This window comes from Sinocyclocheilus rhinocerous, unplaced genomic scaffold (genome assembly GCF_001515625.1).
Source record: "Sinocyclocheilus rhinocerous isolate Xijiao unplaced genomic scaffold, SAMN03320098_v1.1 scaffold587, whole genome shotgun sequence".
Taxonomy (NCBI): Eukaryota; Metazoa; Chordata; class Actinopteri; order Cypriniformes; family Cyprinidae; genus Sinocyclocheilus; species Sinocyclocheilus rhinocerous.
Genome location: NW_015632478.1, coordinates 292,090 through 307,644, shown reverse-complemented (window position 1 = coordinate 307,644; position 15,555 = coordinate 292,090). Strand labels below are relative to the sequence as shown.

General features: G+C 40.8%; 2 protein-coding genes across 2 annotated transcripts in view; one reads left to right on the top strand and one right to left on the bottom strand.

The window, feature by feature from the left end:
- LOC107742565 (muscarinic acetylcholine receptor M4-like) overlaps nucleotides 1-2,795 on the top strand; it is a 15,971-nt gene extending 13,176 nt beyond the window's left edge. The window contains exon 2 of the mRNA XM_016555593.1: nucleotides 579-2,795. Within this exon, the coding sequence (XP_016411079.1) occupies nucleotides 579-2,065 (1,487 nt within the window). The 3' untranslated portion in view covers nucleotides 2,066-2,795. The remainder of the gene's footprint in view (nucleotides 1-578) is intronic.
- A 2,776-nt stretch (nucleotides 2,796-5,571) lies between these two features.
- mdka (midkine a) lies at nucleotides 5,572-13,900 on the bottom strand. The gene is made up of 5 exons (XM_016555594.1): nucleotides 13,755-13,900; nucleotides 7,761-7,843; nucleotides 6,976-7,143; nucleotides 6,645-6,806; nucleotides 5,572-6,065 (listed from the first exon to the last, which is right to left on the bottom strand). Exons 2-5 carry the CDS (start codon nucleotides 7,840-7,842, stop codon nucleotides 6,037-6,039), a joined length of 441 nt encoding a protein of 146 aa, XP_016411080.1. The 5' UTR covers nucleotide 7,843; nucleotides 13,755-13,900; the 3' UTR covers nucleotides 5,572-6,036.
- Nucleotides 13,901-15,555: the final 1,655 nt, after the last annotated feature.

Genomic DNA, 15,555 nt, shown 5'->3' with positions numbered 1-15,555 from the left:
AAGAGTTTATCCACGGACCCAATATACTGTTACACAACATGCGTTCTCTTTCTTAACTATTTAACGTTCCAAAACTGACTGTTTAACTGGATACTCGCCATGACGGGCATTTTGACATCATTTTGTATGTATTTGACCGTTTTAGCGCACTTTTCATTTTTTTCATTTTGGTATTTGTGGTGGCTCACAAGCTGTTTGAGACTGAGCTGCTTGTGTGCTCCACTAATATAGATCAGTGGTGGTGCGCGCGCGTTTGGTGTAAGCGCGAAACCTGCGGGAATGACTAAAATAATGCGCAATACAAGCACTATTTAACCGGAGCAAATGAGACGTGTGTGTGAGAGAGAAGGGGTCATCGGAGAGATGAGAGCGAGAATGCGCGGCTGACGTTATTGCCTGTGCTGCTGGTAACAAAACAGATCGGCTCAGAATCGGAAAGAAGTGAGACTGACCGGCCGGTCACCGATCCGGGCCGATCATGAGGAAAATCGGCCGATTCCGATCCCTGGCCGATCGATCGGTGCATCTCTAATTTTTGTCATTTATAACATTGTCTGTGTGTTGTGTGTGTATTTCAGGCTCATTGAGCAACGCATCCAGTGATGCCAACTTCACTTGTGACAACAGCAGCACCAATGGCTCATGTGCAGCGGTTGAGGCGGACGGTGACAGCCCGCACAAGACGGTGGAGATGGTCTTCATTGCACTGGTTACAGGATCCCTCAGTTTTGTCACTGTTGTGGGCAACATCCTCGTCATGCTCTCAATCAAGGTCAATCGACACCTACAGACCGTCAACAACTACTTCCTCTTCAGCCTGGCCTGTGCAGATCTCATCATCGGTGTGTTCTCCATGAACCTTTACACCGTTTACATCATCAAGGGCTACTGGCCACTCGGCCCTGTTGTGTGTGACCTGTGGCTCGCACTGGATTATGTGGTCAGCAACGCTTCTGTCATGAACCTGTTAATCATCAGCTTCGACCGATACTTCTGTGTGACCAAACCCCTGAGTTATCCCACACGCAGAACCACCAAGATGGCCGGCCTCATGATTGCCTCCGCCTGGATCCTGTCTTTCATCCTGTGGGCTCCCGCTATCCTGTTCTGGCAGTTCATTGTCGGAGCACGGACCGTAGCGCCTGGTGAATGTTACATCCAGTTCCTTTCCAACCCCGCGGTCACGTTTGGCACGGCCATCGCTGCCTTCTACCTGCCAGTGGTCATCATGACGGTGCTTTATGTGCACATCTCTCTGGCCAGCCGCAGCCGTGTGTCCAAGCAGAACCCTGAGGAAAAGAAGGAGAAGAAAGGCCAGAAATCTAGTGGTCTGCTCAAGAGTCACATCTTGAAGCAGAACAACAACAACCAGTCTCCTCCTAAACCTAGCCTGGATACCTGTTCTACGGTGGACACCATGAAGAACGGCAAACTAGACGAGTCTGTGGGGTCCGCTAAAGCTGACTCCTGCGTGCAGCCGGAGGAGAAGGAGAGCTCGAACGACTCCAGCACAGCTAGCATAGCGCCTAAAGAGCTTAAAGAACGAGCGAACAGTGAGGTGACTTCAGAGGCCGGCTTGACACCCGCGCCCACAGCCGTACCTAAACTCAACCCTCAATCCAAATGGTCCAAGATCAAGATAGTCACCAAACAAGCGGGAGACGAATGCATCACAGCCATCGAGATCGTCCCACCAAACAGTACCGGCGAGAAGCGCTCCATCCCTGTGAACCGTCCCCGCACAGTGGCGCGCAAGTTTGCCAGCATCGCCCGCAGCCAGGTAAAGAGGAAAAGGCAGATGGCGGCACGAGAGAAGAAAGTGACAAAGACAATCTTTGCCATCCTGCTGGCCTTCATTATCACATGGACGCCATACAATGTGATGGTTTTAATCAGCACGTTCTGCCAGTCGTGCGTTCCAGACACAGTCTGGGCCATTGGCTACTGGCTCTGCTACGTCAACAGTACCATCAACCCCGCTTGCTATGCACTCTGTAACGCCACCTTCAAAAAGACCTTCAAAAACCTGCTCATGTGCCAGTATAAGAACATTGGCACCAGATGAACTAAGGGAAGAAGCAGCCAGCGAAGATGTAGATATGATATGGAAGGTACAAAGGCTGTCCCGGTACTGTGCAGTACATTGTGAGGCTTCATAGTCCCATAATGCTGAAACAGTGTGTCATAACCAAAAGTTTATGTATTAAGAAATCAGTGTTTACAAGAGGATGATGGAGCAATGGACAAGAGACTGAATCACTGAAGAAATCAAGCTGAGGTCATGAAACAAATGACTTTTCCAGTAATCTGATCATTGCTCTACTGCTAAGACCACTGGAATTTTGCACTAGAGTAATGTGAAGATCAAGACAATAACAATGCTTTAGAGAGGCCAATGGCTCATTTTTCCAAACGTGAAGAGACAGAATATCAGCAAATACAAGCCAAAAGAGACTTGGTGAATAATAGGATTTTATTGACTCATTTATATTCCCAGTATAGCACAAATGATATCGATCAAGTCCTCTTGGTTAGTATTAACACTGTTTCTAAACCAGACTTCTGTGACAGGATGCACATTCGTCATACAGAGGTGAAGAAGATGTGACTGGAGAACATACCACAGCCAAAACCCATAACATATGGAAAAGAAAAAGAAAAGTTTGACTGTCCTTGAAAGCATGATGCTCCCAAGTGAGATTCAGTTTCCTACACCTGCACCTTCCACTTTCCAAATGAAGGAAGGGTTACACTTTACTTGAAGGGGTGTGCATAAGACTGACATGACACCTTCATAATCATGACATGACACATGTCATGAATATGAAGGTTTTTTATGCATGTTTATGACAACTGTCATTAAGTGTCATTCGCTCAGTTATGTCATTTTTAATGCAAAGATGACATTGTTTGAGATGTCTTTGTTATGGGCTATGGTTAGGGGTAAGGGTAGGGGTAGGGTTAGTCATATTTGCGTTAAAAATGACATAACTGAGCGAATGACACTTAATGACAGTTGTCATAAACATGCATAAAACCTCCTTCATATTCATGACATGTGTCATGTCATGATTATGAAGGTGTCATGTTAGTCTTATGCACACCCCTTCAAGTAAAGTGTTACCGAAGGAAGTCACAGACTGCAGCTGCTTGCTGACCACAACAGCTGTGTATTCCATTACATTCATAGGGACAAATTCAGGGCATGTGGTTCAGCCTGGGAGAAGTTAGTCATCATTATCCTCTTAGCTTGATCCTCTTGAGGTTCTGGAATAGGTCAAAATTGAAAAGGATCTCCTTAATGGATTAGGATAGGCATTATAGACTTTAAATGGGATGAGACACTCTATACTGAGCTGAGAAATGTCACTGTAAGGGTCTGATCGTACAGAGGTGTGTAAATATGTTTAGTTATGATGAATATATGCTCTTGAAAGTATTATTTCTTCCCTGCATTTAATGTATGGATGTTTTTGTTCCTCTTGTGTTTAGTTGGTGATCTTCATGTGATTTTACAGATTAAATATTAAATGTATTGTTGTCTGTATGCAAAACTGGTGAAACCATTTATAATTTGTGATATACTTGGAAAAAAATAGGAGATTACTAGTACATTTATTTAACCTGTTTATAAGATGTTCAATTTCAAGCATTTCATTTAAAATCGGGGCACAAAGGACTGTCCGTAAATTTGAGAAATGGAAAATTGGTTTTATTTCCCCCTGTTAAACACAATGTTGATTTAGTAGATTTCCACTTCATGATATTGTTTTCTCATGGTGCAATATAGTTTTGCCTAGTTTGTATTTAAATACACAGTTTGTAACTGATGAAACAGCAGCATGTAAACCAGCAGGAATGATCTCCCACAGTGGTCAGAATTAGCACAGAGGGAGAAATGTGTTGATGTTTTAGGGCTCATGATGTTACATTATTAACAAGCTGCCAGTTTCAGCAATTACAGACTTTAAAGCATTAAACCAAAGAGGTCATGGCGCTCCGGTCTGTTATTAGGCCTGGTCTGGAAGAGAGATTATTCAGTCATTAGCATCATTTTAAGATGCAGAAACTTGCCTCTTTAACGTCTTGGGTTTGGTTTCATGTTTCTACCTCATAATCAAATTTCCATTCATAGCATCTGTATCTCCAAAACCAGCTCTGAATCTCTTTATAATGAGTGGTAAAGACAGACTAAGTGACTATTATGCCATTGAAAAAGAATTTAAAACCAGATTTCCATTTTTCTGAATGTTTTAAACTTGCAGTTGCTTTGGTCTGACACATGGACTGTATGTTGAAGTAGGCTGTTCACTGCATATCTTAGTCATTCAAATACATGCTTTTATAAAAGCATCCCCAACTGTGATGCAACTCTAAGAAGACTTCACTTTGGAATATCGGTATCTCTAAGAGAGTTATGAAACTGTAACTCCTTTTGTAACAATACTAAAGAAATTCAATCATGCAATCTGATCGGTTACTAAATATTGTCTTCTGCAATTCTGAAAATAGCAAAGGTCAATCCTTAGCATCTGTTAGATGACCAATACAGCAAAATGACTTTATGCTCTCTTTCCTTTGGTCACTTCAAATGTTTATAAAATGTAAATTGTATAGGGATTAATAAAGACATCCCCCATTTAACTGTACCAGCTGAAGGGCAAAGTCAATGATTATTACCCCAGTGAAGCTGATGGAATGAACACTGTATTTGTTGACTTATCTACCACTGCCCTTAAAGAGCCAGTGTACATAAGAGTGTGTGGTTCTTTTTCTATTGCATAAAGCTTAATAAAGCTCTTAAGCGCACTGACCAGGAGGAGAGACAGATGCTTATTCTTTGCATATTCATGAACACACATATTGGTTTGCATAATGAGAAATTTGGAGGGCTTAGGTGTCTTTAATAATGAACTGTCATCACTCATTTACCTTTAGTTAACACTTCACACAACACTCGGTAACAACATTTTACTGTCTTTCTTAAATGCTTATAAAACAGGTTTGCACAAGAGGGAACGGTCTCCTCTCCATGCAGTTCAATGCTCATAACCCTCCGTCACCCTTGGATCTGTTAGTAACAGTCAAGTCAAAAGGAAAAGTAACGGTATTGGCGTATTTTTGCTTTTACATAAACTACACCTTTTATAGAAAAAGAGAACTCATTTATTTCAAACAACACTCAGTTTTATATTTTAGAATACAGAGTGAAAAATTTAAGGGGGTCTGAATACTTTCCGTACCCACTGTATATGTGTTTTGTGTTTGTGACTCTGGCTGCGTGAGTGCGCTCTTTATCCTCTGCTTGTGATCTCCATGGCGATGATTCGCCCGCGTGCTGTGAGATAATAGGAGCGTACTGTCTGAAGAGAATGGAATCATCGCCGCGGGATGCCATTCTTCCTGAACGCTCCGTGGATATGAAGGCAAAAGGACTGAAGCAGCAGCTTACGCAGAGACGTACACTCACATATGGACCCACACAGATTACAGAACTCACATTCAAACATCAGCCAGCTTCCTACAGACACATTTACTAACAACTCAGCACCATTGTCAGTGTGGAACACTACTTGTATACCCCACTAGTAATATAATCCTGTAAATTACATAATTTTACAAAACCAAATTTTAAGTAAAACAGTAATAAAATAGACGTGTCTGATTGAGTTCTATTGATTGTTGTCTTTTAGCGAATGAGAGGCCTGAGGCTTACATGGCTGATAGATAGTAGAGAGAGAGAGCAAGTGCGAGAGATCTGTGCTGGAGGGAAACATCAGAGGAGTGGGTCAATGACAGGGCACCACACGCTAAACAACGGTATTTTATTCTCCCCTCCCTCTCACACATGAAACAGTCATGTAACATGTCAAATACTCAGCTGTTACTCTGTCATAGTCTTCTAAAGCTATGTGTTTGTGGCTGTAGTGCGAGTCCCACTCATGCTGAAGAACACTGAGTAGAGATATAAAAGGCCGTGTTTGGATGACGGATGATCACGGGGTGATTACTGCTCCTCTGGATCTCTTGCTCCTTTTAGTTCCCTTTCCCCTTGCCTTTCTTTCCTGTGGAGAGATTGACACAAAATCTCATTATTCAGATCCAGCGGTAAACCCGAACCTCTTGACGATGCCTCCCCGTCTCACGCTGGTTAGGAAATGCATATGCTCTTTTAAAATAATGCAACAGTATTATTGCTGGAATCCATATTCAGATAAGCATATTAACCACAAACATACGATTTGAAAGGACTGACTTAGAAATCTGTCTCTTATGCATGAGCAGAGATTCATTATTGAGTTCAGAATCCCACTCAGACACCCACCATGGCCAACAGGCCAAGATTACACAACCAGAGCAGATTACACGCATTACTGTTTCCATTCAGCCAAACCAAACCAAACAACTGCTTAAAACACCTGTTAAACCATGTGTGTTTGAGGAAGCTTTTATATAAAAAAAAAACTTAGATTTTTTAATAATAATTATGACTTTAAAATTAAAATCATTTAAGAATTGTATGAAATTATTATTAGTTGAATGTTATTTTTAATACTAACATTTGAGCATAACATGCACAAAACGATCGAGCAGAGGCCTTATGTCATTGAATGTCAGTTTTGGGTTTAGTGTTGAGGATGTACCTTTGGGTTTGTTTTTGACCTTGGTGGTGCAGGGTTTGGACACAGAGATGGTTTGCTGGCAGTCGACGCTGAAGAGAGCCTTTACCAGAGTGCCGGTGCGGCTCTTTGTGCTTGTGGCTGCGTCACACTCGCCCCAGTTACTAAACTTATACTTGCAGTCGGCTGCATGAAATGAGTTACAATATACTATGTAAGATAATATGAAATGTACAGAAAAAAGATGAAATACACAGCAGCACAAAAACACTAAATATAAAAGATACCAAAAATAAAAGCGATAGCTAAATATAATAAGAAAAGATTTCAGCTGATTTATCACAGTTTCACTCACCCCCAAAGTTTTTCTTCCAGTTGCAGGGCACTCGGCATTTGACTTTCTTGGTCTGCTCATTGCAGGTGCCTTCCCTTGTGCCTGCTCCACAGTCCCCATTATTGGCCACACAACTGCCATAGCGCCACTCCGCACAGTCCGAACCACCCTTACCTCCTTTATTCTTCTCTGTCACATGACACACGGGCAGCAGCATTACTTTATGTACATAAACTCATGCAAAACTGCCCAGACAATACACTAACACTACACGACTTTTATAATCAGAATAGATTTTAAAACACTAGGCATCACACTGGTCAACTTTGTAAATGGTTACAGAAGAAAAAACTGGGAATTACACAGTAACAACTGTAACAAGTCGTTCCTAAGACAGCAAACATGCGCCCCTCTTTTATAGAAGAAGTATGACAAATGAAAGCAATAAATATGTATTCTAAAATTGGCTCAAAATATCATGCTTGAATAACAAATAAAAATAACATGTTTGAAATCCTTCGGCTGGATGGAATCACAGTCTGATGCTAAAAATTGGAGCCTGTGCCCATCATACACTATGCAATTTTCTATAAAATGCCCAAAATTTGCAGAGTGGCTCAGATTTTCAGCAACTGACTTGTCCAGCCTGCAAACTGGGGCAAAATCTGTCCAAAAAGTAGTGTATTCCAGCCTTAAGATTCAAAGCAAGACATCACAGGATATAATTCTATATGGGAGCTGAAATAATGTAAGAAAGGAAAGAGGGGAGAGACGTGAGAATATTGGAAGAGAATAATATTTTATACCTTTCTTGTTTTTCCCAGCCTCTGTGGTCACGATCATTAAGGCCACTAGCACCACGATGATGGTGGAGAACAGGCCACGCATCCTGAAAAAACACAGAATAATCAGCTGTTGCAGAGCAAAACTGCAGTTTTCAGTAACTGACCAATTTCTGTCAAAAGTACTGTTATCAAAGGACAGGACAGTAATCGAGCCATCTATGCTGAGGCGTTACTTTGCCCTTTTAGTATTTCAAATTCCCAATTAAAGATGAATGGCTGGAGCTGATAAGGATGATCATTCAGAATGATTAATTAGAGCTTCATTGACAACGGACTGGCATTAAAATGTCGTAGATTTGGCTCGTGCAAACACAAAAGGTCATAATGTTGAAGGACTGCATGGTTCTCTGCTATCACTGCCACCAGATTATAATGTAACAACAGCACTTAAATAAACACATCACACAGAAGTATGATGTAACAGCTACTGCAACGGGAGAATACATAGTGATTTTCTTGAGATTATGATAATGACGTTCTTGGCACCGAAAGCACCGCCACTGTACTTGCTTGTTGCTGTGAATCATCAAACATAAACGTCCAAAATGACACTCACAAACACACAAGAACATTCGCAACCCTGACTAACATCCACTCACACTCAAAAGAAAGAGAGTTGACGTGTGTCTTTGAATGTGTCCGTCGGTCCTGCTGGTATCCGCTCCAGAGACTCACAGTCCTCACATCTGTGTTTTCTCTCTGTCTCTCCTCAGCTGTGTACACACGGTGTACATTATCAAATGTGTGTATTAAAACACCACTCTTTTGCTCTTCTGCTTCTCAACATGTCAGCATTCAAAACTGAAAAAACACGAAGACCCCACAGCACTGACAACGGTGGGACGTTTATTTCCACTAACACCACAAATGGTAGGTAAAAAGCAACTGAAGTATGTTTTTCCCAATAAAAGAGCTTTTTCAATCTCACATTTGACTGGATCATCTCAAATGAGGGTTTCGCCATGTACACAGATTGACTTTTTTGTCAATAAGACGACATCCTGGTTCAGAGTTCTGTTAGCAGGAAAAGCAATTAACGGTAACAAAAGCTGTTCTCCTGTTGAAAGAGAGGACAGTCTCTGTAAGACGCAAGACTCAAAGCAGCCAGAATTAGCTGGACTGATGAAAAGCAGCATTGTACTGTCTTTGAGGATAATTAAGCATCTATTATGTCCAAACAAGCCTCTCGTTCTGAATGTATCACTTTCTATTTAATGCAGTCGGTGTGTCCGTCCATCCGTCCATTCACTCAATCACATTGGCCGTTTTGCTCTGGAGGGTCCATCAGATCATGTTTTCTACCTGCTTGCAGGGCCGGATTTACCTCTTTTCGTGACATAGGCTAAACAAATTTTTGTATCGCAATAAGCGCTTGCGTTCAGTCAATAAAAATCGAATGTAGGTTCTTAATTTGTTTGAGAATTCAAACAAATTGCATTTCATTCCATTAATAGGCGCGGCTAGTGGCCACATAACCACTTCGGGAGTGCATTATTTCTCTAATAATTTTAACGGCCTGGAGTCACAACCACACGTCAATTGTTCAGAAGATTTGTTTCAAGACATTTGACATGTTTCCGTCCTGAAATCTTGTGGGTGTTGAACTAGCACATTTTTTACGCACCTCATCCCAAACCATCCGTTGCAAATTCCAAAACGTAATTTTAGAGCTAATAACAGAGGCTTGAGCCATTGATATGCAGCAGGCTAACGCAGTTATTAATGCAGTCTAACGCAGTTATTAGAGAGAGAGAGCGAAAGAGAGAGGGAGAGATTAAGTGCGTGTGAATACATGCCATTGATATGCAGGCTAATGCAGTTATTAATGCAGTCTAATGCGGTTATTAGAGAGAGGGAGAGAGAGAGATTAAATGCGTGTGAATACCTGCGTCTATGGTGAGTCTCTCAGCAGCGTTCAGCAGCAGCGTCTACTAATAGCGAATCTTTAAGTTGAACTGCTTCAAGAACCTCGCTACTGAGAAATGTCATGTAGCTTTTCAGCTGCGAAACTCTTTTATTGATAAATTCGTGGGGCAGCCGCAGCACTGATGACAAGTTTCTGTCCGCATCTCCACGTGTGTGCGCGAGTGCGTGTCTATGTGTGTGCATCTGTGAGAGAGAGCGGGAGAAAGAAAGCGTGATTTCCGTACATAAAAAAGGCTGAAGACATGGAAATAGTTTGTCATTTTTACTCTATTGTTTGTTATATTTATTTGCTCAATGTCTTCTGGGGTTTTGGTTCTTTTACTGTTGTAGATATCCCATAGTATAACAAAAATATTATATATCTCTTCATTGTGTTTGGGGCCCCCCCTGGACGAGCAAGCATAGGCACGTGCCTAGAATGCCTATGCGTAAATCCGGCCCTGCCTGCTTGTGGTTGAGTGAAATATTCTGGACTCTCAGCCGTAACTTCCAACTCAAACTCCTGTCCCAGCACAAATGCCGTCCCTCATCACTCAGGCGCCAGACCTTTATAGGTCACCATAGGCAGAGGCAGTAAAAATGCTTTCTACCTCTGTTTTTTTCCCTCCATCTTTCACTCTCAGACACTAAATGCTTTTCTAAAGCCGTTTATAAAATATTCTGTTGACCCAGTAAATCCTGCAACTCCCTCCAAACAGTAATTAAGTGTCAGCCGCTCAGCGGAGCGTGACTAACCTCTCTCAGAAAAACACAAATCTTGAGCACCCCAACCCCCATTTTCCTGGCCCAAAAATGTCTTCACCCTCTCTCCGGGTCCAAAATATTCCCCCTCCTCACCTTTTTTTCTCTGACCTTTCTCCAAAATCTCTCATTAGGCAGTCTTCTTTGTGTGATATATGTGTGTGTGTATGAATGATGGGGGTGGGGGTGGGGGGGGATATTGTTAGATATCCTAACAAGGCTGTTCTGACCCGCTTGGTCCACACACACATCTCATACACTATGAGGGTAGAGAGCCCTTTAAAAGCCCCAATCCTCTCACAGAAACACACACTCTTTGAGGGCTTTACTCACTCATCATACGCCATGGGGCTTCCATTATCACAAGTGCAGAGGAATGCAGGACCGCTGGACACACACGGTTTCTCTTCTCTCCCCTCCTCTGGTCATCTCTCCTCCCCTCACATCTTTTCAGAGCGTTCCAGCACCCAGTGTTCGAGTGTGCGAGTCCCTCGCCACGCAACCAGCTGGACTTCAAACTCATTTCCATAGCAGAGAAAACAGCACAAAGCTCTGACCCACTTCACTCATAGTCAGACATATGGCAAAGTTTCACGCTTATCAGTGCCACTTTTCAACAGATTTGGAGTCTTTCCTTTCAACAGCTCTTAAATTCTATTACGAGCACTGCGTTTTTCTGTAAAAGTCTGAAGCAAAGTAGGCCCTTAAGGCTGAGCTGGTACTGAGCGGTAGTCTTCAGACACAGTGCAGAGGGAGTTCAAGTCAGCACTGGCTTTATCAGTCATCTAAACCGCAGAGAGACAGACTGACAGACAGACACGGGGGAGGAGAGAGACGTCTGGAGACAGTATTTAAACCAAAAACAGCTGTTTAAGTTCACCTCAGCACAAGATAACAGTCATAAATCATTGTGAGTCTCCCATCATTCTTTCTGATGGGTGTGTGCAGCTGGGTGATGTCCGCACGCACACACAAACACACACACAAAGGTTGTGTGTCCATTGCTGTAAAGCATTAGGTAAGTGTTACACCAAATGCTTTCTGACAGAAACTGTGACCAGCATAGCACTAGAGGCCTGTGAATCTGAGAGTTCAGATTTAGTGAGGCACACACACACAAAAAAATTAACATGGAACTACATCCCTGCTCCTTAAAGAGAAATCAGTATCTTAGACAGGTTATATACACACCCTGAGGACAAACTCTCCTATAACCAGAAGTTGAGTTAAAAGCATATCTCTACTATGCAGGGGGCAAGAGGGCTTTGTAATATTGCTCTGAAACACTTTCAATTTCTCCTCTGTAGTAATGTGAAATAAAGCCTTAAATGCAAATTAAACTCGTTTGGCTAACAAAACAGGGGTGTCTTATATAAATAATAACATGTCTATGTATAATATGCTTTTGCACTCACCACCCAGAATTATTCATATGAACTGGTTATTATGTTATGTTATATTATGTGATCACTTTTCTTCTCTCACTTTCTGTCTGTTTTATTTGATCTGACCACAGTGTTTTGACCCAAAGAATCTCTCTCTCTCTCTCTCTCTCTCTCTCTGTTACATGCTCACACCAAAACAGGGCAGAGGCCAAAAGGTTGAATGTTTACAACTTTGCTGAAGTGCTGTGAAGTGGTATAGCTCCAAATGTGTAATCCCTTCAATAAAAGTGCATTTTGCACATTCTTAGTCCCACTCTGAGATGAAAAGCCCCTGAAAGTGTCTAAAGAAAGATAAATGAAAGAGTGGGGGGTGGGAGGGTTCAGGTCAGAATGCAGGTCAGGTGAAAAGGGTCTCTGAAAGAGCAAGAGAAGAAAAGATGGAACGTGGTCCTCTTGCTTTCTGCCCTGCAGCCTTTGACCGTACTCACTTTAACCACTCTATTCAAGAGGAGAGAGAGAGGGAGCGAATGAAGCCAAGAGCATTAAATGCACAATGATCTCTAACGCACACGCACAAAGATTTGTGCAAGTCCAAGAGAACTGAATTATGGTGATTCTCCTCCATTTAAGGCATTAGCCATTGTCCCCATCACATGCACAATTCACATGCATCAGAAATTAAAACACACTATTTCATTCGGGCTGAAATGAGCAAAGGTCAGTATCACACAGAAAAACAAGACATGCATATCACTGACAAGCAACTCTGCATCACAATGGGTTTGTGCAGACCACCACCTACTTTGTGTAAAAACTTTTCACAAGTCACAATGTTGCCTATCCACCCAGCAACTGATTGTGACTGAGAGCAGAGGTGACCCAGAACATGCCTAATGATGCCCAAAAATTCATTTTTTTACGCTAATCGGAGGTTTTGCGACAGCCTAATTTTACTTTTACTAACTTTACTTTATGAACAGTAAATGTAGCCTACTCAATATACTTCACATGTCTCCAACTGTGATATAAAAATCTTACATTTGTCCGCTACTAATTCAAGTAGTTTAGAAATTTATTATTTCGACCTAAACTGTGTAAATCAGTGTCAAGTAGTAGTTTCATATTATCTATAGTTTTAGAGTCTGTACAATAATTTACTTTGGTAATCAAATTTATTTTCTGCAAAATAAAGTCCACTAAAATACGAATGTACAATTTGATAAGTATGTCAAAAGAAGAAACCCTGCTGGATCATATTATACCAAATATGTAATTTATTAACATGAAAAAAAGTATATATATATATATATAGGCTATAAAACATGGTGATGATACTTCATTACCTCAAACATTTTTTTGTTCCGTAAAATTATTATTTATTTATTTCTACGCAGAAACGTACAACTTCCACTTTCCTTTAAATTATTTCTGATGGTCTTAACTCATCCTGTGTACAGCAAAACCGTCTCCTAATGAAGACAAGAATGCAACTCTGAATGCAACAATGCTCGCGGCACAAACGTAGTCTAACTGTTTGCGCACCTCAGAACGGATAGTATTTTAGTTTATTGATAACAAAAACCCCTTAGACCAAATCAAATAATTATCAAAGTATTATCAAATAATTCCATTGAATTCATACTGGGTGTTTATCTAAACGCTCTTCTTTAAAAGTTTAACAGTCCTCAGAAGAATCAACTTTAAACATGCTTGTTTTCCGAGCTTTGTGCGTATCTAAATATTGAAAAGAAAAGAAAAAAAGCGTCTATATGTCCACTTTTTCGCTTTATAACTTCCCAAAGCCACTTTTCAAAAAGTTTAACGGTGTAGCCTAAATCAAATATTAAACCCAAGTACTGGTCAGATAATAACTGTTGATGTGAAAAGAGCAAATTTAACTCACTTGTTTTCTGTGTCGAAAGTTCCCACACTGAAACACTGAAATAATGTCTTGCTGAAGTTTCGCGTGTGAACTCTTCTCCAGCAACCGCCTTTATGCGTCACTCCGGCTCTTTGTTTCCCCCCAAACTAATTTAATCGGTTCCTCTCCCCTGAACCCCATTTAAATTAACCCCGCCGTGACGTCGCAGCCCACGTCAGTCAATAGACCTCAGGCACAGCCATGAGACCTGCTTGTCAACCTAAAAAATGTAATAATAATAAATATATTGTTATAGGCTATAATAATAATAGTAATAGTAATAATAATGATAAAGAAGAAGAAGAAGAAGAGGATTAAATAGGCTACAAATTATGTGAAAGCAAGACCCTCCACCTATTAACTGATAACAGAGATGGCTGTGTTCACAAACACGTTTGGCAGTTCCCCAGGACGGAAACTCAAGAAACTAAATCAATTGATCAAAGAACTAATTATATAAAAAAATAAAAAATAAAGAAAAGCAAACATGACTGCTATTTCAACAGAGGATATAAAGTGGCAAAATATCTGACTACCGATATATGCTGAATTTACCAGTTATGACTATTTACAAATTCAGCAAATATATCTGTGTAGAGACAAGTAGCCTAGACATACTGCAGAAACCTGGCTACCAAGAACAGCACCTTTTTGTACTCTAACCACATAAAGATTACAAACAAATACCATCTTGGTTTTGCAAATAGTGATGTTCGGTTCTTGAACGAATCGTTCCTTTGAGCCGGTTCGCAGGAAGTAACCGGTCGAGCCGGTTCACAAATCGAACTGAATCGAACTTGAATCTTTTTGAGCCGGTTCAATGAGCCGATCTGTCCGAAAATAACCGGTTCGCGGAAATGAATCGGACTTTGCATCACTATTTGCAAATCATCATTTAAAAAAGGAAAAAAAAATCAATAGAAATGTAATGGATACAAGCTTTGGTAGGAAGTTCAAACCTAGCTGTAATTTCAGTCTCTTACCACATAAAGGACACCTACACCAATAAAAACAGGACAGTTTGAATCTGTAAAATACTTATGTATCGATGAACACAGTAATATCCTGATTTTCAAATAACAGCTAGCTTTAACAACGTATCTCTTTAAATCATAAAAGTTATTTGTTAGAGTTTTATGTGTATTTTTTGTTTATACTGCAAACAACTAAAGCATTTTAAAAACAACTAAAATGTTTTCAGAGGCTATAGATTCTCTTCTTTTTTGCCTGCTATGTGATTTTATGTGGGTGTATTTGCGAATGTGTGTGTAGACCCCTAAGGGCAGGAAACAGCGGCTCAATAGGACAAATGGTGCAGTCAGATAAACAATCTCTCTGCAGGCTCAGACAGGCCAGAACAAAACACATTCGATGACCTGAGTCAACTCTACACATAAAGCCATTCTCATAAATAGAGCTCACAAAACCTACTCTTACTATACGAACATACAACTTGTCGCACAATCATGCACTTTTACAGCAACACACAGGGACCCTACAGATCAATAATGCGGAGAAATTTCACTAAAAAGTGAGCGCAAACTACAAAGATGTGGAGTGTCAGATGCCATTTTTGTTGATGACAGAATGAAAAACATGTTTTTATAGCTTTCTGTTAGCTTTTCATTTCAATCAGAGCGCATCTTCTGTAGGTCTTGCTTTAAAAAAAATTATGCCTGTAATAGCCTTCATGTATTACATGTAAATTTAAGACTGTACTGATTTGATCAAAAATAAGTTACAGGCATATATATAAATAACTTCTGAGTGCAAAGTACTGTTC

Bases quoted from the DNA above. Each gene is read 5' to 3' on its own strand.
- mdka (XM_016555594.1), bottom strand. From the start codon at position 7,842: ATGCGTGGCCTGTTCTCCACCATCATCGTGGTGCTAGTGGCCTTAATG. The intron at 7,144-7,760 runs GTATAAAATATT...GTCATGTGACAG, and splicing joins GGCTGGGAAAAACAAGAAAG to AGAAGAATAAAGGAGGTAAG. The intron at 6,066-6,644 runs GTACATCCTCAA...ATCTCTCCACAG, and splicing joins GGTCAAAAACAAACCCAAAG to GAAAGAAAGGCAAGGGGAAA.